Source organism: Chroicocephalus ridibundus, chromosome 8 (genome assembly GCF_963924245.1).
Source record: "Chroicocephalus ridibundus chromosome 8, bChrRid1.1, whole genome shotgun sequence".
NCBI classification, from domain to species: domain Eukaryota; kingdom Metazoa; phylum Chordata; class Aves; order Charadriiformes; family Laridae; genus Chroicocephalus; species Chroicocephalus ridibundus.
This window is the reverse complement of record NC_086291.1, coordinates 49,908,562-49,930,786: the sequence shown is the minus strand read 5'-3', so window position 1 is coordinate 49,930,786 and position 22,225 is coordinate 49,908,562. Positions and strand designations below refer to the sequence as shown.

The 22,225-nt window shown below is 39.8% G+C and overlaps 1 protein-coding gene across 8 annotated transcripts in view; it reads left to right on the top strand.

Annotated features, from left to right (window-relative positions):
• The window catches only part of TNRC6A (trinucleotide repeat containing adaptor 6A), an 86,142-nt gene that overhangs the window by 58,723 nt on the left and 5,194 nt on the right, over positions 1–22,225 (top strand). For 5 of the 8 annotated variants that reach the window (XM_063345229.1, XM_063345226.1, XM_063345230.1 and 2 more), the window contains 15 exons: positions 3,602–3,649; positions 8,447–11,035; positions 11,840–12,004; positions 12,183–12,358; positions 12,680–12,760; positions 13,196–13,247; positions 14,634–14,776; positions 15,126–15,272; positions 15,446–15,583; positions 15,796–15,924; positions 16,034–16,111; positions 16,373–16,583; positions 19,926–20,057; positions 21,612–21,770; positions 22,159–22,225. The exon at positions 22,159–22,225 is cut by the window's right edge and continues 74 nt beyond it. In XM_063345229.1, coding sequence (XP_063201299.1) covers positions 3,602–3,649; positions 8,447–11,035; positions 11,840–12,004; positions 12,183–12,358; positions 12,680–12,760; positions 13,196–13,247; positions 14,634–14,776; positions 15,126–15,272; positions 15,446–15,583; positions 15,796–15,924; positions 16,034–16,111; positions 16,373–16,583; positions 19,926–20,057; positions 21,612–21,770; positions 22,159–22,225 — 4,315 coding nt within the window. The remainder of the gene's footprint in view (positions 1–3,601; positions 3,650–8,446; positions 11,036–11,839; positions 12,005–12,182; positions 12,359–12,679; positions 12,761–13,195; positions 13,248–14,633; positions 14,777–15,125; positions 15,273–15,445; positions 15,584–15,795; positions 15,925–16,033; positions 16,112–16,372; positions 16,584–19,925; positions 20,058–21,611; positions 21,771–22,158) is intronic. The other 3 variants (XM_063345228.1, XM_063345227.1, XM_063345225.1) reach the window with 2 other exon arrangements.

Here is a 22,225-nt window from a genome sequence, read left to right as displayed (position 1 = left end):
TACCTTTTTAAGAGTAGTAACCTTACCTGTTACATGTGCATAACTTGCTCTTCAGTGGATGTACTAGCATGCAGTTCATGCTAGTTTTTTTGGGACAGTAAGGGCAGTCTATTTTTGGCTGGAAAAAAGTAACCTTCTTTGTAAGGATCTAGATTTTCAAAGAGGTTTGGTATTAATGTGTGCTAACACTTAATATGTTGGACAAATACTTTCTTATTTTTATAATTGCGCTTTTTTTTATGTGCACATAGGAGTGACGTGCACTATCCCACAGATTGTTTCTTCCGAAACTTTACAGAATTCCCAGTGTTTCTCAGAATGAGTGTTTTATACACTGCAAAGGATGTGACTCCTAGCCCCTTCAGTTGCAAAAAAGATTTCTGGAAAATAGCTTTGATGTTTCAAATTTTAGTTAAATTTGAGCTGTTCTGATTACTGAATCTTGAAGAAGCACTATTTAAAATGAAAGTAAACAATCAAAGCACAGGACACAGTTTATCCATGTGCCCCGTGAGGAATGTTTCCAATATTACTTTCCAGTATTATTTCTGTAATGAATTGATAGAACTCTTCCAAGAAGTGACTTTTAAGCAGTTAATTATTATTTTTTTTTTTGCTTCGCTTCACGTGTATAATTTTGTTCCTTTCTATAGTCAGGTTAAAGTAACCTTTCGTATACTTGCTTGCTTCTAAGATTAAACTTTTTCTCCAGCATATATCCGCTACTGGTCAAATTGTATGGTAGCAAGTGATTTCAATAAAAATTTGCATGTAAGCTAATCTAAGAAGTATTACTCTTTAATACAACCTATTAAACCTTCTAATTGTATCCAGAGGGTTTTCTGAGTATACTGTCCTTCATTTCACTTCTTGTGAACCCCAGCCCAATATTTAGTTGGGTTCCCACTGGTGTGTTGCATTCTTCCCAGTTTTGCTTGATTTTTGTGCTGGAGTGGCTGAACCACCTTTAGGCTGGGAGATACTGCCTCCCTGTGTGGTACTGCCACAGTGCCGTACTGGGTGGCTGAGGCAACTGCCTTACTGGGAGCGGTTCTGTGCGTTGAGTAACGTGTTAATTGTTTGAATAATCTCTCTACACATCCAGCTGGTAACAAAAAGGTTCTGAGAGCCTTTAGGGGAGAGAAAGGTTGGCCAAATCACTTTCCCGTTTTAAGAAAACGTTTGTATTGTCTGTAGCATCCTGTCAGATCTCTGTTAACTCTGTGCTGCGCTTGGGGGTGTTTCTGTGTGTCCAAGGTAAACTTGTCAGAACCCACAAGTGGGGTTGAGCAGCCAAGGTCTTATTTCTTGGTGCCATGTGTCTCTGTGCTTGAAAGGTCTCTCTCCTCTGGTATAACCAGGAGGCTTGGATGTTTTGTCATGTTCCTTGAGAAACGTAGGTAAGATAATAATGAAGAGACAAGTAATTGTCCAGTGCTGGATTTTTGTAGTGGTTTCAAAATCTTGTCTAGTGAATTGCCGGTGAGGAGATGGCCATAATCCAGCGGCATTCGAGAGTAACTTCATGTCCTTTCACACCTTTGTATCTGAAAGGAAATACTACTGTCATTTGCCCGTCTTAGTCTTACTCATTCTCCTTAGTTCCTCTTTTACCCTCCAACAGCAGCTTCTAGGTACTCTCCTTGTTATCTCTGAAAATAAAAATCTCGTGAAATTTGGTGTATCCGTAGATCCCTTCCTACTGAAAGAATATCCGTGTGCAGGCCATTTGGGTTAACAAATTTCATACCTTAATGGAATATCTTTGGAGATTGTTAAATTCTTGAGTTTGGTTTTGTTTTTTTTTTTTTTAAAGCGTTAGTTAATGTATATTGGTATTAATCTATATTTTAGGGCTAAAAGACAGAGTGTAGCTTGAAGTGCTGAAGCCAAAATTGCTGTAATCGGTAATGGCTCCAGTTGCTTAATCTGTCATTCCCTGACAGCCCCTGGGGTAGGATCTCTCCCCACTTCCAGCTGTGGTTATAACTGTTTGGTAGGTGCTTTGTAAAAGTTGGGGAGCACAAGCACTGCTAAATTTAAAGGCTTCCTTTAGTTGCCCTGGACACACTAAGCTTTTAAATCTTTGGTATTGGAGAATTTTTTAATTATATCAATGGTCAAAAAAAAAATCTCTTGTGTTTTTTGTGGACAGTCATCTTTTCTGTTGAAAATTAATCTGCTTTGTTTAGAAGTTAAAGCTTAAGCTTAAAGCTTAAGAAGGGGATGGGTTGGGGTTTTTTTTCTGATGTTTTTAGGACATTTGGCATATCTTTTTAATAAAGACACTTAAGTGAAGCTCATGCCATGTAATGCTTCTGAAACAGAGTCTTGTACCAAGATGGTTATTTTAAGAAATCTGCGTAAGTAACTCTTTATCAGAACATTTTCATACCCAATTCAGTTGTTCGCTTTACTGAAATTTTCCCCCGTGTGTAAACTTCACATAAAAGGAAGGTCTTGAACGCTGCCTTGGTGTGTTTGCTTGCTCTATGCTTTGTAAGACATCAGGATAGCCAGGTGGTTATTCCACAATGAAATGATTTATATAGTGAACTAAAACATTTGCCAGCAGTAATTGCTTACAACTGTGGGACAGAGCAAAACAGGAGAGCACCATCAGGCTCCTGGCGTTAGTCCAGTTACTTGGATTCCTCCTTTGACAGACTGGGACTCGCTTTATTTATCCTTGCGCATCTTGCAGCGGAGCTGCGGAATTGTGTTAACAGCCAGAGCCTTTAGAAACAAAAGATTCTTCCTGTAATTTGAGGGTTTTTCTTGGTTATTGTAGGAGTCAGGGAAGAAGCGAGCAGTTGGGATTTGCAGTTTGTAGTGATGGAGGTTGACTTAATTTAGGAAACGTTGCCTTAGATGTAACAGTGATCGTCTCCAACTGTAAAAATTGTGAATTTGAAACATTAACTTTGATTTCAGGCACTGCCTATAGGATGCTTAGGAGGAAGGAACTATGAGAGTGATAACTGAAAGTTTGTTATGCACACGCTTAGGTTAAATCAGAGTTGGACCGTACTTAGTTCTGTTTGCTAAGTCAGGTAGCAAAATAATGACTTTCAGGAGGAGAACGCATGCCCTTCAAAGACGTGGTATGAACTTGCTTAAGTCTCAGGGCTGACCTCTGAAATTCTGAAGTTAATACAGTCAAAAAATAACTGGGTTTTGGTTTCGATGACTATAAAATTCTTCCTCTTTTTTATGTAAATCAAACTTTTAAAACTAAGAATGTTAAATTGGTTAATTAAATGCCAAATGTATAAAAACTAACTAGTAGTGGAAATACTTAGTAAAAGTAGCAAAATTGCTAATAATTAAATACTAGCTGTCGAAAGCTGGCTCTGCTGTCAGTGGATCTCTTTCCCACGGTGTGTTCAGTGCTGTGGGTGAGGCAATTCAGGACTTGCTTGTCGCTAGTGCAGTCAGTAAGATTGAGAGGGGGCTCTTAAGAGAAACCTTTCCTAAAAAAAAAGGGTGCTAATAAATGGGTTTAAAGTAATAAGTGGTTTGGGGACTGTTCTGAAAAGGCTAGTTTACTTCAGTAACGCTTCTGTAATATTCTTGCCTCTTTTTTTTTTCTTTTTTGTAGGCATGCCTCCCATTCGGGACTTGGTGAGCCACTCCCCTAACCAGTCAGGTTAGCTATTTAAATCTCACCTTTTTTTGCGCTACGTGTGTTTGTAGTAGTTACGTGTTTCACGCAATTTTGTCTGATTTTTTTAATTTTTTTTTATTCTTTGGCTTATGTTTTTCAATAACGTGCTGTGTGAATGACTGATTTAAGTATACTTTCTCTGTGCCATTACATACTACAATTAATGAAACTTTTTTAATTTTCTAAAATAATGTCAGAATTAATACCAAAACAGATGTTTCGACTATGTGGCACTTCAGCTTTAAAATACTAAGTGTCTTTTTTTACCTTTATGCTTACATGTTAAATTGCCTCTTTGTGGTACTAAATTGCATAATCTGTGCAAGCCTGTGCTTTGTATCAGAGGCATTTCACAGTACAGTGGAGGAAATCACATTTGGGGGCCTTTCTATTTTGAATACCGAGTTTATTCTGGGGTAGCACGTTATGTGGAAGCCTACAGCTGTGTATGTTGTTTACTGGGTATGAATGTGAAGAGCACTTGCTGTTTATTTTTCAGTAATATTTTGGAGCGAATGTGATGTATGAGAGCCTGGGGATGTGCTGTATGAAATGCTCTGGAGTAACGCGGATAGTGCTGTAGGATGGTTTGTACTGGCTCTGTTTCGGGCTGTACCCGTCAGGCTGCTGTGGGCACAAGTGCTTAAGAGAAACGTTTCATGTTGCATCTTTTCTGTTTACCTTGAAGACTGCTCTCAAAGGGGGGATATTAATTCTCCTCTCCTCTTCCCTCTGCACTCTTCCCTTGTGTGGAATTTGGCCGCCTAGTGAGTCAGTGCAGCTTCTTCACGTGATGGAAACCCATCCTGAGGGTTCGTCTTCGTCCCGTGGCTCAGCACAGTGCTGCAGGGGTGTTCAGTCCAGGCAAAGGCCCTGCTGGGGGAGAGGAGAGGGGGCAGAGAAAGTGTGCGGGATGGTCCCTTTTGGGAGAGCTGCCAGTTGTGCTGGGTTAGTGCAGAGGGACACTGTACCCTTGTCCTGGCCACTTTCCTGTCCTGCATCAACAGTTGGGAAACTATTGCGGAGGCAGACAGCTACATCTACTTGTTCTTGAGTCAGGCTACTTTAAGAAGACACAAAACAGACTTCAAAACCTTTTGCTCTACCACAGGAAAGCAGATACGTGATGTTAAAGATCAGGTTTTATTTAGTTTTCTCATTTCATAATGAAGGTGCTTTTTAATTGTTTACTAAAATGCATTTTTTCATAAGGAGCGAAGGTAGAGTAATTGGGATGGTATAGTCTTGACAGTCTGTGGTTACCAGTATGTACTGGAACTGCAAAAGGAGACACAGGGAGCAAGATTCAGATATTTCTTAATTTACACTCTTTAATCTTACTGTTTAGTTTAGACCATGTGATGGTACTTTAAAACAAACAAACTACTTTAGAAAATACATACAGTTTCCTGCAAACATTTCCTGCAGGGATAACTCATAGCTAGAAAGCATTAAATTACAAATTATTGAAAAAATCTTAGCAGATTACTGAATTTTAAGAAACACAGGTTTGTGTAAATTTTTTTTGGCCCAGGATTTAAGCAGCAAAAGTTCCATTGCCACTTCTAAATAGTTTTGGGGAGAAAACTAAGAGTAGAACTGTAGGCTGTTACCGACTGGTTTTGCTGTGCAGCAAATGTAGTATGTTGTCAACTGTAGCTCTTAAATTTTGAGTGTGTTTTTATAGTATCTGCCCAATACAAAAAAAAAAAAAAAAAAAAAAACAGACGTAGTAGCTTGCTTATTCAGTATTTGTGTACTTAATCTCAGAGGTTCGTGGGTTGTGGAGATTCAGACAGGAATATTTCAGAGCAGGTGCTCATACTGGAAATCACTAACACACAATTATGCCCAGGAAAAAGACTGTTAGTCCAAGGTAGTTTTGTATGTACTAGAATAAAATTCTGGATGACTAGAAATTAATCGTTATATGCGGTTTGTGTATGGCTCATTACAAACTGTTATCGCATCTAAATTAGTATAAAAGAACTTTAATAAATACAGGCTTTCCTTTTATGTATTCTATTGCTGTGCAAATTAGGATTTGTTTACGATTTCACTCTGGCTTGTAGTCACAACCTGTACCTCTGTCTTCACACTGAATTCAGGCCGTGTGCCATGTGTATGCTTTCGTGTTGCTTTTAAAATTGATCATGTTACTGGGATAACGTTTATGTAATCAAGATTTTGTTTTGATAGGGCAGGTTTTGATACTGTTGATTTTCTTGTTCACGAGGGCGCAGACAACTCTTAACAACTCTTAATTAACCTTTTAATACAGGTTAAATGTCTTTTTTTTTTTTTTTAAATACTAGCCTGAGATTTGGAATCTTGGGTTTTGTTGGACAATTGTTCAGGTACTTCAGTGTTGGTTTTTTTTTCAGTGACACATTAATAGATGGTTCTGGGTTATGGTGAACTGAATGAATGTCTTCCAGTTCTCCCAAGGGCACCGTGTGCTTCCCCTCTTCGAGACTGTGGAGCTGCCAGGCACTCCAGCCATTGCAGCCCTATTTCTACCTGCCACGGGTCTTTTTCCACTACTCTCTGTTCCAAATGGCTGTGCCAGCGTCCATGTTTCTCATGTTGTAGTACCCGTGTGAAGCTTAACTGGTTGCTTCCCCTTTCTCAAGCTTCCATCGTCCTGGATGGCGGAGGAGCAGTGGGTGATCGCTGCTGTGTGCTGCTCGAGGCTACTGACTCTTGGAGGCAGGGTCTTTGGCTAGATTCTTTTTCTCTGTAGGATGAATAATATTGATATTGATTAAAAATGAATTAAAAATACACTAGAACGTTTTGCGCATCAGTGTTAAAAACTCAGTGAACCGTCCATAGTAACTTGTTCCTTCCCTTTTCCTGTAGATCATAAATCTAAATAGCGTAGTATTTAGAATTTGTTGCTCTGATTTTAAAATGTGGGGTTTTCTGCTTGCCCTGGTGTTCTTAAATTCCTTTCGTGAGATGGGAGACCGAAACGAGGTCTCTTTTTAAATCTACATCAACTGTGCTTCTCTTCAGATTGGTCAGTCATGTTACACACAATAAACCACGTCAACCCTTGCTGTGGTTGAGTTGGAGCACTAAGAACAGGCTCCTGCCGAATGATCCCTGCGTTTGAAAGCTGAGCTATTGCCAAAAGTCATATCTTGTATGTGTTGTTGCATGTTTTGTATGTGCATGTAATGTATATGTTTTAACCTCCAAAGAGGTGGCAATTTTGACTAACATCGAGTAGATGCAGCTCAGTTACTTGTTACTGAGACGTGGGTAGGGGTTGGTGGGCATCAGGTAGCAGAAGCGGGGGAAGCTGGTGAGACTGGCAGCTCCTTTCAGGCTTCGCAATTAACATATATTTCTTGGAAATACAAGAAGCCTGCGAATTAGTATTATATTTCAAAGGTAGGGAGTCCCTAAACGATCTTTCAACGGCTTTTGAGAAAAATAAAGATTGATATTTGTAGCATTTTGTTACTGTTAGCTCTGTTCAGGTGAACAGGTAGAGTTTCATCAAGGTATTCAGCGAAGCGACTGTACCTTTTTCTGATCAGATGTAAGGCGTGTGCTGTGAAAATCCACTAAGAATGAGTAGGAGCTAGAAAACTTTTATCTTTAGGTACATGCACTTTGAATATTCTAAGTAAAGGCAAAAAAAGGAACATTACAGAGTAAAATTGTCAGTTCTTTTTTAAAAAAACGGAATGTTTTAATGGGCAGAGAAGCATACTTCGCTACGTATACAGCAATTGAGCATGCACTAGTACAGTTATTCTTTCAGTTCAGGCAAATACTAAGTAAAAAACTTCACTGACATTTTGTGCTTGTATTCTGTTGCCAACTTCATTACTAGTTTTCACATGCTTCACACTTCCATAGTTTCATCTTCTGCTGCACCTGTCTGACTATGTTTTGATTTAACAGTTTGGGGGGGGGGGGGGGGGGTGGGGGGGTGAGGGGGGGGGGTGTCTCTGCACTAAAGCTTCAGACATATGAGATGAAAATTGATAGCACTTGTTTTGTAACAAATACTGCATGGTGCCTGTATTTAACCATGAAAAGTTTGTAGGTGAATTAGGATGTATGTCTTCCTGATTTCCAGACATGATCAGCTTATTTATTGAAAAAGAAACAGTAGTTCTTATATAAATGAAAATGAGAAGTATTGGTTCAGCTACCGCATTTAACCTGCACGTCTGCAGCAGCAGGACTTTAGATTGGTCTTGTGATTTTTCTGTCCAATTGTTGTGTAAAAGAAAATATCTTAACTCGTACTTAAATCTTATATAATGTCTTTTAATGGAGGGGTGTACGCGTGTGTGCTGCTCTGGCTGTTGTCGCACAGCAATTGGTACTACTAGATCGGTTTAATAGCCTGTTTGGGTTTCTTCCTTTCAAAATCTCTTTGATTTTTATATAGTATTTATTTTTTAATATGTATGTGTTTTTACAAAATATTTTATATATGGTGATATAGAGTATTTTTTTAAAAAAAAAAAACAAACAAGTATTTTTCTGGGGGAAAAAAGATCTGTAGGAGTGCTGCTTCATGCTTTTTGTGAGAGTGCAACTTTGCGTGCTGGTGAGAAGTGTTCTAGGTTATGCATGTGTCAGTGTTCTGAACAGCTGTACTTGGAGGCTTTCTCTGTCATCTTCAGTGACTAGTGTTAAAACGAGCAAAATAATTCTTAGTATCTTTATTCTTTTTTTTTTTCCTCTTCTGCTTAATGAAGTAGTAATACTAAATTTATAATAATGCTCTTGGACTTTCCTTCTTTTCTTTAGATCTGAACCACAGTGGTCTAGGATCCCATTATGAAAATTCTCACTGGGGACCAGTCTCTTCAAATAGTGACTCCAGCACAAACTGGGATAAAGTTATTGTAGACGGCTCTGACAAAGAAGCATGGCCATCAATCACTGGCAGTGACCCAGAGTTGACATCAGAATGTATGGACACTGACTCTGCCTCTAGCTCTGGGTCAGAGAGAAACCTCGTTATAATGGCTTCAGGGAGCACAGGTGGTGAAAATGATGGCATTCGAAATGGCATTGGACATGGTTCTCAAAATAAGTTTGTGGTTGGTAGCAACAGCAATAATGTGGGCAATGGAAGTATTAATGGGCCGTGGGGTTTATCCCATGGAACCATAATAAGCACATGTCAAGTTTCTGTGGATGCTCCTGACAGCAAATCTGAAAGTAGCAACAATAGAATGAATGCTTGGGGCACCATAAACTCTTCATCAAATGGAGGGTTAAATCCAAGCACTTTGAATTCAAATGGCAACCATGGTGCCTGGCCTGTATTGGAGAACAATGGACATGCCCTGAAAGGGTCTGTAGGGAGTGGTAATCCTGGCACAAATATTCAGTGCAGTACCATAGGTCAGATATCTAATAGTCAGAGTATTAACTCTAAAGTGGGTGGTTCAGCCCATGGTTCCTGGGGAAGCCTTCAGGAAAATTGTGATTCTGAAGTAAATGGTACAAGGAAGGTTTCATTCAGTGGGCAACCTCAAAACCTTAACACTGAAATGAATGGACCAAATAACACTACTAACTTTATGACCTCTAGTTTACCAAACTCTGCTGGTTCAGTGCAGATTAACGAACTGCCTAATAATACAGGGCATGGGGCCTGGCGTGTGAGCACAATGAATCATTCTCAGATTCAGGCCTCTCCAGTTACAAATGGCACTTCCATTTCTCATCTTAGCAATGGTGAGGCGAAAAATGGTGGATCTTATGGTACTTCATGGGGTGCCTATGGTTCTAATTACTCTGGAGACAAATGTTCAGGCCCAAACAGCCAAGCTAATGGTGACACTGTGAATGCAACTCTAATGCAGCCAGGCATTAACGGGCCTGGCAGCACTAACTTTCAAATCAACGGGAATAAAGGAGGAGGGGTGTGGGAGGCAGGGACAGTCAACTCCCAGAACATGCCATGGGGAAATGGAAATGGTGCAAGTGCTGGCGGGAGTAGAAGAGGATGGGGCAACCCTGCACAAAACACTGGCACTAACATTTCAAATGGAGAATGGAGTAAACTGCCTAGTAATCAGCATTCCAATGAAAGCGTGAATGGAAACAGCAGGAAGTTTACAAATGGATGGAAATCTACTGAGGAGGATGACCTTAACAGCCAGAGTTCCGCTGCTTCTCAGATAACCGAGCAGAACAGCGCGTGGGCCAAAACAGGTACGGGGGACAGCGAAGGTAGTTCGGAGAGCACTGGATGCCATGAAGACAGAGTAACTACAGAAGGACAGAATCGAGAGCGAAGGAAAGTTGACCAGCACGCATTACTCCAAAGTATAGTGAACAGAACTGACTTAGATCCACGTGTCCTTTCCAACTCTGGTTGGGGACAGACTCCAATCAAACAGAACACTGCCTGGGATACTGAAACATCACCGAGGGGTGAAAGAAAAACTGACAATGGGACAGAGGCCTGGGGAGGCTCTGTGACACAGACTTCCAGCTCAGGGGGGTGTGTGGATAGACCTAGCCCTAATAATAATGATACCTCATCTGTATCAGGGTGGGGAGATCCAAAGTCTGCTACAAGGTGGGGAGACTCCAAAGGGTCAAACAGCCAAGGGGGGTGGGAAGACGATTCTGCTGCTACAGTAATGGTCAAGAGCAATCAATCATGGGGAAGTGGCAAAGAAGAAAAGTCATCTTGGAATGACGCACAGAAGATCAAACAGGGATGGGTAGATGGACAAAAGGCCAGCCAGGGTTGGGCAGTTTCTGCCAGTGATAGCTGGGGCGAAAATTCCAGAAGTAACCATTGGGGTGAGGCTAAGAAATCCAGTTCGGGAGGTAGCGACAGTGACAGATCAGTATCTGGTTGGAATGAGCCAGGTAAATCAAATTCTGTTACTTGGGGAGGTAATAATACAAACCCAAATAATTCTTCGGGATGGGATGAGCCTGCAAAGTCTAATCAGAACCAGGGCTGGGGAGACCCTCCTAAATCCAATCAGCCTCAAGGTTGGGGGGATTCGTCAAAGCCAGTCAACTCTCCAGAATGGAACAAACAAGACGTTGGCTCTTGGGGAGCACCATCTGCCACAAGCAAACCCCCGGGGTCGGGCTGGCTGGGTGGACCAATGCCGGCACCAGCAAAGGAGGAAGAACCCACTGGCTGGGAGGAGCCATCCCCTGAATCAATACGCCGTAAAATGGAAATTGATGATGGAACTTCTGCTTGGGGTGATCCAAGCAAATACAACTACAAAAATGTGAATATGTGGAATAAAAATGTCCCAAACAGTAGCAGCAGTTCAGACCAGCAAGCACAGGTACATCAGCAGCTACTGTCTTCAAGTGCCATGTCTAGCAAGGAGAGCAGTTCGGGTTCTGGTAAGACTTGATTTTATGCAAATTTGTGTTTTCTATTAACTGTAAAGCAATTATGTTGTTCTTGCTTTGTATAATAATATTTTCATTTCAAAGTGGAAGGGGAAGGTGCCATTGAAATACCATTTTTATTTATAAAAAAAAAAGGTAACAGCAATGCTCGTAGATGTTTGAGATTTTTATGCAGATTGGAAGATCTGTTCTAGTTTTAAATAGCTTCAGTAATAAAGACTAGACAGCTCTACTTGAATTCTGGGGTGTGGGAGGACAGAGAAAATGTTTAAAATAGTATCTGAGGAACAGAAGTATTTTTCTTCATTTGATGCTAAAAGAGTTAAAATTTAATGTTGCCAAAGATTCCCCAAAAAAGGAGTGTTGAGCTGCTATAGGACAGAATGAAGGGTGATGGCCTCAGACTCGTTTTGAGAGCAGTGAATAATGATACTTGCAGATGAGCTTGTGTGGTGTTTATGAAATATTTTGTGTTCTTGTCTCTTTTTCAACTGAAAAGGGCAGTAGCTTAAATATAACGAGCAGCTCTTAGGAACTTAGTATCTCAGAAATTTCTATTATCAAAATGTAGTTCTTTATATATGAAATTTGTATTTGTGTGATGATGGTTTTTTTTATGGAACAGCTTACAGTTGTAATAGTTACCTTCATACAGAATGTAAATGGGTACTAACATGCTTTTTATTGTATGTTATGGGTCTAGAAAAGGCAAAACGCTTGAGTCTCTTTAGATAGTTGGGTTTTTTTTAAATGCTGTTTAAAAACATACCAATAACTCATAACTGCTTTAAAAAGGTTGGGGAGAGCCTTCTACTCCAGCCACTACTGTAGATAATGGAACTTCAGCGTGGGGTAAACCCATGGATACCGGTACTAGCTGGGGAGAACCCATCAGCGATGCAGCAGGCACCTCTGGCTGGGGAAACGCTTCTCTTGGTCAACAGGCTTCAAATAAACCTGGTGAGTGCTTTCTGCATCGTCTTTGAATAAAAGTATTTGAGGAAGGAGAAATTCTTCTCTAGAAGCTTTACACTTTTGAGGGCTTTTTTGTCTTCAAGTAACCATAAAGCTAATTGCTATGTTAAGAGCAGTCAGTTGCTGCTGACGTGTTAACATGCTGGATATTTTTCACAACCAGGGCCTAAATCTATGCAAGATAGTTGGTGCGGAGATGATATGCCATTGACGGGCAGTCGTCAGACCAGCTGGGAGGAAGAGGAGGATGTAGAGATTGGAATGTGGAACAGCAGTTCTTCACAAGAAGCTAACCCATCTTTAAATTGGCCACCATATATGAAAAAAATGCCCACAAAGGTAATTCTGGTTTGAGATGTATGGCCCAAATGTAAGAAAGCAAGTTGACCGCAGAAAGAAAAAAAAAAAAGAAAAAAAAAAAAGGCAGCAGTGAGGTTCCTGAGCACTGCTACTTTCCTATTCTGTAAAATAATTCCCAGAGGAGGTTGAGTTGAGATTTTTGCACTATTGTCATTTTTAAAAGCGAAGTCAGAACAGATTGCTGCACTGAGTGGAGTACCATTAAGCTTTAATCTTCATTCATAATGTTTTATGATGTAATTTAAGCAATGGGTGGTAAACGTTTTCTGAGTATCACAGGAATTCCTTTCTATTTTTAAGGGAATAATGAAAGGTGGAAATAAGCAAGATGAAGCATGGATCAATCCATTCATTAAGCAATTCACAAATCTCAGTTTTTCAGTAAGTATTTACCTGTAGCTGGTACTGCCACCTCAGAGTGCTAGTTGTAATGCACAGCGATGACAACGCTTAATTACCTAGTGTTCATTTTCATAGTATTTTTCATTTTAGTTCTGTTTGTCTCCCCTCTGCCACCTATCCCTTTTCTTTACATCCACGTTACAAAAAGACCTGTTTATTGATGATGAGTGTTTCTGTAAACGCTACCCGGGTATTCGTCTGGCAGTCTGTTGTTTCACTTAGTCACATACCTATTTTGGTGAAGATGCCTGTTTTCAAACAGCTAAAGGGAGAAAATGCTTTAAAATAGCATCTGATTTGTCTGGCTTTTTTTTTTTCTTGCAGGTTTGAATTGAAATAGTATATATGAATCTCTTTGTTTTATCTTTTAAAAATATTATTATTAAATAATTATGATTCATTTTATTACTTCAGAGAGAATCACCAGAAGAAACCATACAGAGCAATAAGATGGACATGTCTGGAGGTGAGAATAGGAGAACCTAGCGGGGTTTTATTGCTTTCCTTTGCAGTATCTCTTTTAGTTTATATCCTTCTGGTAATTACTTTTTAAAAACTACATATAGTTATAGCTATATGTAGTTAAATATGTGTTTCCCTAAAGAAAAGGAATGCCCTTGTAGAGGAAAAAAATTGTGCATGTGAGTAACACTACACACCTGAATCAGCTGGTTGCTATAGTAATATTATCCGTAAATCAAGCTAAGCTTATATATATTAAGGTAACATGAAAGAATGTTTTCAGGGTGTGGCGGGTTTGTTTCTTGTAATATAAATATTTAGGTTGCCTTCTGGATATCTTCACTAAACATAAACAGAAATGACTCGACTACCGCACTTGCTCATTGCGGTTCATTCTTGGAAACACATGTTCAGTTCTAAAAACTAAATTGATACTGAACAATTATTTTGGAAGCGTTTAAACCTGAGTCTAAAATTACTTGTGAGCATTTTTATTTTTATTTGAATCCATGGACGATTGTGATTCCCCTAGCAAAACAAAAATAGTATAATTCTTTAATATATTAATAACAATATATTATACCGATATAATGTTTAATTAAAAGTAATTGTAGCATTTTAGTTTTTGTTGTAGCTGCACTCTTCTTATTCTAGTTTAAAATTGGGTATTTTCAATTTTTGGCTCATAGTCTATTGTGTAAAGAAATTACTCTGTGAATTTTAGATTTTAATATTAATGGCAAGACTCATTTAAATTATTTCATTTTTTTTAATTTGAATTTTAAGCATCTGCTTGGAAAGTAATTGTCTTGTACTGCATGCAGTGAAGTATTAAATGGATTCCTTTACTGCTGCTTATATTTTGATCTACTTGCCTGCTGGAATTTGTGATAAAAGATAGCTTAAAATTTGCTCAATAAACACAAATACTTTAAATTTGTGTTTGGGGATTTTTTTTTAGCTATTTTTTTTTAATTGAATCAAATTAAAGGGCTTCTGAAATACTGCACAAATGTAGGGCAAGTGATAAAGATATTACTTCAAAGCCAAGACAATGCTTATTGCTACTAAAAATAAAAGTGGCATTCACAACTGGAAACTCACGTTAAACAATTATACATTTTTGTTTTTAAGAGAAAACTGAGAATAATAGTTTTGTGAAGCCTAGCAAAATCTGCTGACGCTTTGCTGATTCCAGGTTTTAAGTTGTCCGTAGCCATTGATTCATAGCGTTTCCTTTCCCTTTTCAGTAAAGCCTGTTTTCTTTTATTAGTATCCAGCCTGAGAGCAGTATTAGTTTGGCCCTTCATAAGTATAAACTAGTTTCTTGTGTATCTGGAAAACTGAATAATTCTTCAGTGTTGTAGTCGCATCTCTCACTTTTCCTTAGGGTTATTGCAAGATAAGCGGATGGAGATGGATAAGCATGGCCTCAATGTTGGAGATTACAATCGTGTGGTTGGAAAAGGCCCTGGTTCTCGTCCTCAGATTTCCAAAGAGTCTTCCATGGATCGCGGTCCTTACTTTGATAAGGTTAGTAGGTGTCTTACTGGTGGACACTTCTAAACTTCTTTGACTCTGCATTCTAAGTAGTTATCTGTGTGCTCCTTAGCTTTCTGCATTTAGTGGAGAGGAAAATTAGGGCTTCCTTGTTAATCCGTAAAATGTATTTTGTTCTTTTTAACGTACTGATGTATAATACTAAGCACTTTCTGTAGCCCGTTTGCAGTGCAAATGACTAACCTGATCTCTTTTGTTTTCTGCCTATTTCCTGCTGGTGCTGGACTGTCATGTGACTCTTCCCTTCTGTTCCTGGCAATGGTTTCTCCCTTCCGCTTGCTTGCTGGCTGGTTGTTGCGCATCGGTTTGTCTGTCCAATCAGGATGGCATTGTAGCAGACGAGTCCCAAAACATGCAGTTTATGTCCAATCAAAACATGAAGCTTCCCCCTTCAAATAATGCACTACCTAACCAAGCCCTTGGCTCCCTAGCAGGGCTGGGTATGCAAAACTTGAATTCTGTTAGACAGGTAAGGCTGCGTGCATGTCCTTGGCATGTTACTTGACAGCATTTAATACCTTTTGATATAACATCCCACCTACCTATGTGATTGATACGTGTTTAACTTTTAATTCAAACGTGTAGGGGTGGGAGAAGCGGCAGAAGAGGTTTATTGTCACTAACTGTCCATTCTTTCCCCAGAATGGCAATCCCAGTATGTTTGGTGTTGGTAATATAGCAGCACAGCCCAGGAGCATGCAGCAGCCTCCAGCACAAACTCTTAATTCATCTCAGCCTAATCCACGTGCTCAAGTGCCTCCTCCATTACTATCCCCTCAGGTAACATTCTGTGTATAAACTACCAAAATCCTGCTTCAGAAAATTGTGGTTTCTTTATTGGCGTTGCTGGTACTTAATTCTGGAAATATTTGAAAACATATCAGTGTTCCAGAAACTAGGCAGCTGTTAACCAGAGGTGATAATATTCTATGTCTAGTGTAACTAATTGCACGTTACTGTCAGTCACACTTCACACTGGTCCATTTTTGCAGGTTCCAGTATCATTACTGAAGTATGCACCAAACAACGGTGGCCTGAGCCCACTCTTTGGCCCACAACAGGTAGCCATGTTGAATCAACTGTCCCAGTTAAACCAGCTTTCTCAGATCTCCCAGTTACAGGTAAGCTAACAAAGCTAGTCGCTCTGTGTTCTGTTTGAAAGTCTAAGTAGAGACTTACGTCAGCTATAAACTGTTCTTAAAAAAACCACCACAAAACACTGTCTCCTAGCGGTTGTTGGCTCAGCAGCAAAAAGCGCAGAATCAAAGAAGCATGCCTTCTGGTGGTCGTCAACAGCAGGAGCAGCAGGTAAATAAATACGTTTATTATTAACTTTTCAAACTATCTTTCAAAACTGTTTTTCGTCCTGAGCTGCATTTCTTGTTGCAAATTGTACTAAAGCGTGCAAGAGTGAATGGGGTTTTGATAAGCTTTAAAGGAGTGACTTAGCTTAGTGCGGGGGTTTTGCTGGGCTAAGACGCACAGAACCCAAAGATGTGTTTCGTTATCTTTCTTTAAAGCTGGAAAAGCTTTTGCCTATTTATATTGTAACTGCTCTGTTTTTTTAAGGGTCGATCTCTTAGTATGCAGCAACAGATGATGCAACAGTCCCGTCAGCTTGATCCAAACCTGTTAATGAAGCAGCAAACTCCGCCCTCTCAACAGCAGTCACTCCATCAACCCACCATGAAATCTTTCCTCGAGAATGTCATACCCCATGCTACTCCTGAGCTACAAAAAGGGCCATCACCAATAAATGCATTCAGCAGCTTCCCTATAGGTGGGTTTCTCCATGCTAATTTCATACAGTCAGTTAATGCTTATAATGACATACAGCCTTTCTTTTCACGTTGCCTGCCTCCTCTGAAACCAATAGTGATTGCAATCCTGCTAGCGCTTAGGGTTTTAATGGAGGGGGGAATTCTTTGTGGGGCTTGTCCAGTTATATTTGTTCAGCAAAGGATTTTTTCACAAATACACTCATTCCCAGAAGGGACTGTCTGTAAACTAGTGCAAAATGCTTTCCATTGTTAAAGAGTGTTTGTCTCCTTTTCTTTCTTTTTTGTCCTCTGGGTCCCAAGAATGACACAAAGTCCTTTTGCAGTTATCATTCCTGGAGCTGAAGGACTTTTAGAAGTAGAATCCGTACAAAGAATCCATTGATGTGGTCGGTCGTCTTTGGATTTTAAAAACATTTTTGATGAATCTGGAATTGCATAGGTAGAATACAGTGTTAATTTCCAGTTTAGTGGTTTTGTCCAGGAAAGAAAGCTTTTAGCTCTGCATTTTTAAAGAATGGTTGTCTCATTTCAGGCAAAATGTCTGAACATCTCTAAATACAAATATCTCCTGTTTCTTTCTCCCTACATTTCCAGGCATCTGCCCAATTTCTACTTCAGAAATTCCAGGCTTGTATATTTTCTCCTTACTTTAGGTCCCTTTTTAATGCTATCTTACACTTGATACAACCGTATACCATTTACCTCTTCTTCCTGATCCCTATTTTTTTTCCTCCTCTTCAGTTTGCTTTTCTTCTACATTATTCTAATCTGGTCATTTCTTTTGGGCTGATTTCCTTTGCGTTCCCATTGCCCTTTGTAGAAAAGTTTGTTTAATAGAAACTGCTGCTGAAATCCTTGTGCTTATAGGTGGAGCGTTCTGGAGCCAGTGGGTCGGTGCAGGCCGTGCTGTTGCACTGCATGTGGCACACTGGAGTTTTGCTTGTAGCCAGTCTTAAGTCCAGGCTGCTGCTTAATAGTTGCTGCTGATGATTGGCATCGAGGTATTACTACTGCTTTCATTCAAATGGCAAGGCATAAAAATTAAGTTTATTTAGCTGTTAGAAACACTTTGCTAGTTCTAATGAAAGGAATATTTACCACCAAACTTCACGCTGAGTAATCGCATCCTGCCTACATTAGATTCCTTTCTGTTTCGTTTCTTGAATTGAATTGTTGTGTACTATTGCTAAGTAGCTGCTTTCTCACCTTACTCATTGCCACGTTTCAGGAACCGGCAGTATATGTAAGATTGCTTTGAGGTCCCTCAGGAATCTGCTGCAGTATACGTAAGAATTCTTTGGGATCCCTTTGGAGTAGTACTGTATAGTGATATAAGCAAGTGGAGCCACACTCGTTGCACAAACAAAAGCTTAAGGGTAGAAATAGTAGGTTGTTGGAATTTCTGCACCCTTTAGTGAAAAGTTGAGTCAAGAGGAGTATCGGTAGCATCCTCCAAGTGCACAAAGTATGGTAGTGTAGTCATGTGAGAAGGAGCTGAACTTGCCAAGTTGTCTCCAGGAAAATCTTGCAGGTATGTTATTTTTCTCCGTGTTCTAATATTAGTGTCAGGAGACCTAGCAACAAAAGCAGGGAGGTCCTGTTTACGTTCCGGGGAACTGAATTTGTCAAGATTCACTAGGTATTCATCAAAAGCAGAGGCTGGGAGGGGCGGTGTGTCCTTCTCTCTAGTTGACCAGTTTTGCTGTCACATCCTGATTCATTTATAGAATTAAGTATTGCTAACAATAAAAATAACCTTTTCTCTGCCAAATACTGAGTATAGATGAAAAACATAAAATCTTCAAAGATCTTCCACAATTGGATATGAAAAATTACTTCTGGGAAGACCATTTGAATTCTAGATTATGTCCAGGGACTGATGTTCATCCCTCAGTCCACGGATTTCAAATAGAGAGCTATGGACGTGGGTCTGTGCCTGCCAAGGGGCTGGCATTAACCTGATCAGCTCGATGTGCCTGTCTGCCAGCTTGTGATCTTTCTGACCCCTCTTTTAGAGGTCTGTTTTCTGCAAGCTTCTTCAGAGTTGGAAGAAAGGTTATTGTTGTGCACAGGTTATTGCTCTGACAACAGCAAAATACCAGAGAGAGCTGAGAGAAATGGGATTGATTGGACTTTCCCTTTTTTCTGTTTCAGCTGTTCATAGTTGTTACGTTTCTTAAAACTTGGCTGTCCTGTTACAAAGCGCTTTCTCTGAGACTTTTTAAGGGGCTGCTTTTCTGGCATCAACATCTGCTCATGCCTTTAAGAAAAGCAAATGGAAAAAAAAACCCAAAACAACCAAACAAAAAAAAGAGAACCAGCTTCTATGTGACAGTGAATATCGACTTAGGAACAAAATTAAGCGCTAGCTTCCAGTGTTGAATGAGGTTGTTTCTAGTAAAGATTTGAGAAGTTCCCTGTGTGCCTCTGGCCCTAAGCCAAAATGCTGTAGTGGTTTCTTCTCAGAAATGAAGTAAATAGATCTGAAGGGCTGGAAATGTAACCCAGGTGTGGTTGTGAGCTAAGGATTCTTACAGACCTGTGGAGAGAGCAGGCATGCCAAAGCCAAAAGCGTGGCCCCGTTGTCCAAACCCAGAATAGCTGGTTCTCGCAGGTATTTGAACTGATTTGGGTTGGCATTGTCGATTCTCTGGCAGATAAACGTTTTGAAATACAGACAACAGCTTAGAACAGGCGAAGATAAGGTTGGTTTGTGTTCTTTTAGTGAGGCTTTCATATTTGGCGTGACTAGTAGTATAAGTGGAGGGTATTGGTATCAGGGGTGGTATTACTTGTGTAGCTCCGTGCAGAGTGCTTATCTATCTGTGCTAGCATGGTTCAGAAGCTGGCACGGTGTCCTCTTGAACAGCCCGAATAAGAATGGGAATGAGGTCATAACTCCAGGTACGTAACTTCTGCTGAACGGGGGTGAGTACAGACACCCTCCTGCTGAGAAGGAGTTGCCGAGCACGGCTCTTCGGAGTCCAGTACTTCTACTTTGTACAGATGAGATCAGTTGTTGTGCTAGTGCTAGACTGGTGTTAGAAATGCCACGGGTTTTAGGTGTTTACGTTTTACTTTAACTTCCTCAATGGCTTCTTCCACTGACATTTTTGCATGAAGACATCAGCTGAGAACTTCGGAGTGCTTTGCATTGCTTAGCTTAGCTTCTGTCTGGAGTAAGTTCACTGTATTAAATGCTAGAACGTTTCTCAAAAACAGAGACTTGGAAGCATGAAATAACCATAGTAATATGCTCTTAAATGTTTATTAGGACAATAGCGATAATTAACGGAAGAAAAACACTTAGTCTGTATTTCATAAGCTATCTGTGTTTTTAGGAATGAACTCAAACTTGAATGTAAACATGGATATGAGCAGTATTAAAGAGCCACAATCTCGATTGAGGAAATGGACTACAGTAGACAGCATTTCTGTGAACACATCGTTAGATCAAAACTCCAGCAAACATGGTATGTAAAAGGTGGCATTAAGTAGCATTTACATTACACATCAGATTTTCACATTCTGTGTTATAAAATGCAGGTTTGCTGTGTTTTGGCCTGTAGTTGTAACGACTGTTGTTTGTGTTGCTTGTAGCTGTCAGAATTTGTACTGTGTTGTCGGTGCCAAACTTGCTGCTTGGCTCGTACGGCAGCCCGTAGCTTCCTTCAGTGTTTCAACTTACAGAAGTGATCTTGTGATGAGGTTTGGTAGAAACCTTGTGCAGAACTCCTTTTTAACTAGACTTTTCTTTAAGTGTGACTATTGCTACTAATTTTATCTTAATCTGGATTGGAATGCTTCATATATGTTTAAACCAAAAGCTTTAGATTTTTCTAGCTTTCTTTCCCCCCACCCTCCTGGCCTTAAGGTGATTTATGGGAATTTAACTCCGTGTGCATTCATTCTGGTCATGTCTGACGTTTTTAGTTACAGGTTTTGATAATGAATGTGTATGTTTGTATTCTAGAAATGGGGAGAGCTGAGAAGGGCGAGACTAGTGCCACTGCTGTACTTAGTTTTAGAGGAGGCGGACTTGGTTGCTTCATATTTCATTCCAGTAATCAGGATTCATATGACACTTCAACTGTTTCAGTTGCTTGAAATCTCATCCAGTTAAAATTTGAGTCTATAGCACAAAGGTTCTGTGTCTAAAGATAGTTTTAAAATGTCTCCAGTCTCCTATTACTGTTCAGTCTTCGGATTGTTTGGGTATTTTTAGATGTGTCAGCTGTTCTGCTACTATGGAATTACTTGCTACCGTAAGCATCTAGTGGAGATATCCCGCTACTGCACTTCTGAGCTTCGTCTGATTGTTACACATAAACAACAGTGCTGGTGTTACTTTAGCTGTAGGTAGTGTTTTCTGAATAGCATTAGGAATTTGATAATTTGAACTCCGTATTGCATTGAATCACTAGTAAAAGCCATTTGTTCCCTCAGAACTGTGGAATAGCTTTGGCTTTGCTGTGTAATAACTTTTAAAGTTGTTCTTACAGGACTTGCAGGGAATCAAGTAGGTTGCGTACACTGCTTTCTTTCCTTCTTCTGCCTCCAGTGATTTTTATTTTTTTCTCCTCTCAGGAATATGAGTAGAATTTACAGAGCTTTGCAGTAGCTAAAGATCCTTCAGATTGTGTAGATGTTTCTTGCAAGAGCCCTCCCATTACGGAATATATTCATTATTCCTGTTATCCAGCTGGGGTCTCTCAGAATGCTCTTACCTTCTTGAATTAATATTTTACTTAAATTTAAGCATGCTATTTTAATGAGATGATTCCATGGGAGATTATTCTTACGGCTTTCTCCTGAATTATTCAGACACGTTTCATTTTGGATTATATCATCCTGTATGACTTCCTGTATAACTTGACATCGTAAGAGGACAGGGTGCTGCTATATATTTCATGAGTGCTTTACATGAGCATGATTTCTTAGTTATATAGGTATATAAAAATTGGCTCTGAAAACGGTGTGATGATGACCTTTTCCTTTCTTTCTGTTTTTTTTGTTTTTGTAACTAGGTGCTATTTCAAGTGGTTTTAGGCTGGAAGATTCTCCATTTGTTCCATATGACTTTATGAACAGCAGTAATTCACCAGCCAGTCCTCCTGGATCTATTGGGGATGGCTGGCCCCGTGCCAAATCGCCTAATGGCTCTAGCAGTGTTAACTGGCCACCAGGTACGCCAGTGCTTACCCTTTGCGTGGTTCTTCCTGTTCAGCTGTGTTTCTTCTCTGGTCCTCGATCGTTACATGCAGGAGGGGGCAGGGAAACAGCCTACATAAAAACATTTAAGGGTGTGTTTTTAGCAGACTGAAACTGAGAGCCGGTAGTTTTTATTGGCTAGCAGTATATCTTCCTGCTTTGAGATTTTACCCTGGTGAGACGGGACCAGAAAAACTAGGAACGAAGTGAATAAGGTGAAAAGACGACTAAATTAAGTCAATTAAATGCTTAAAAGGTTTTGGATTTTCAGTCATTAAGAGATGTATTGTTTAGACAGCTGTTTCCTGTTTAAAAAAAAAAAAATAATCAAAATAAGCTTCTTTTCTGAATCTCTATTCCTAGAGTTTCGTCCTGGTGAGCCATGGAAAGGTTATCCAAACATCGACCCTGAAACTGACCCTTACGTCAC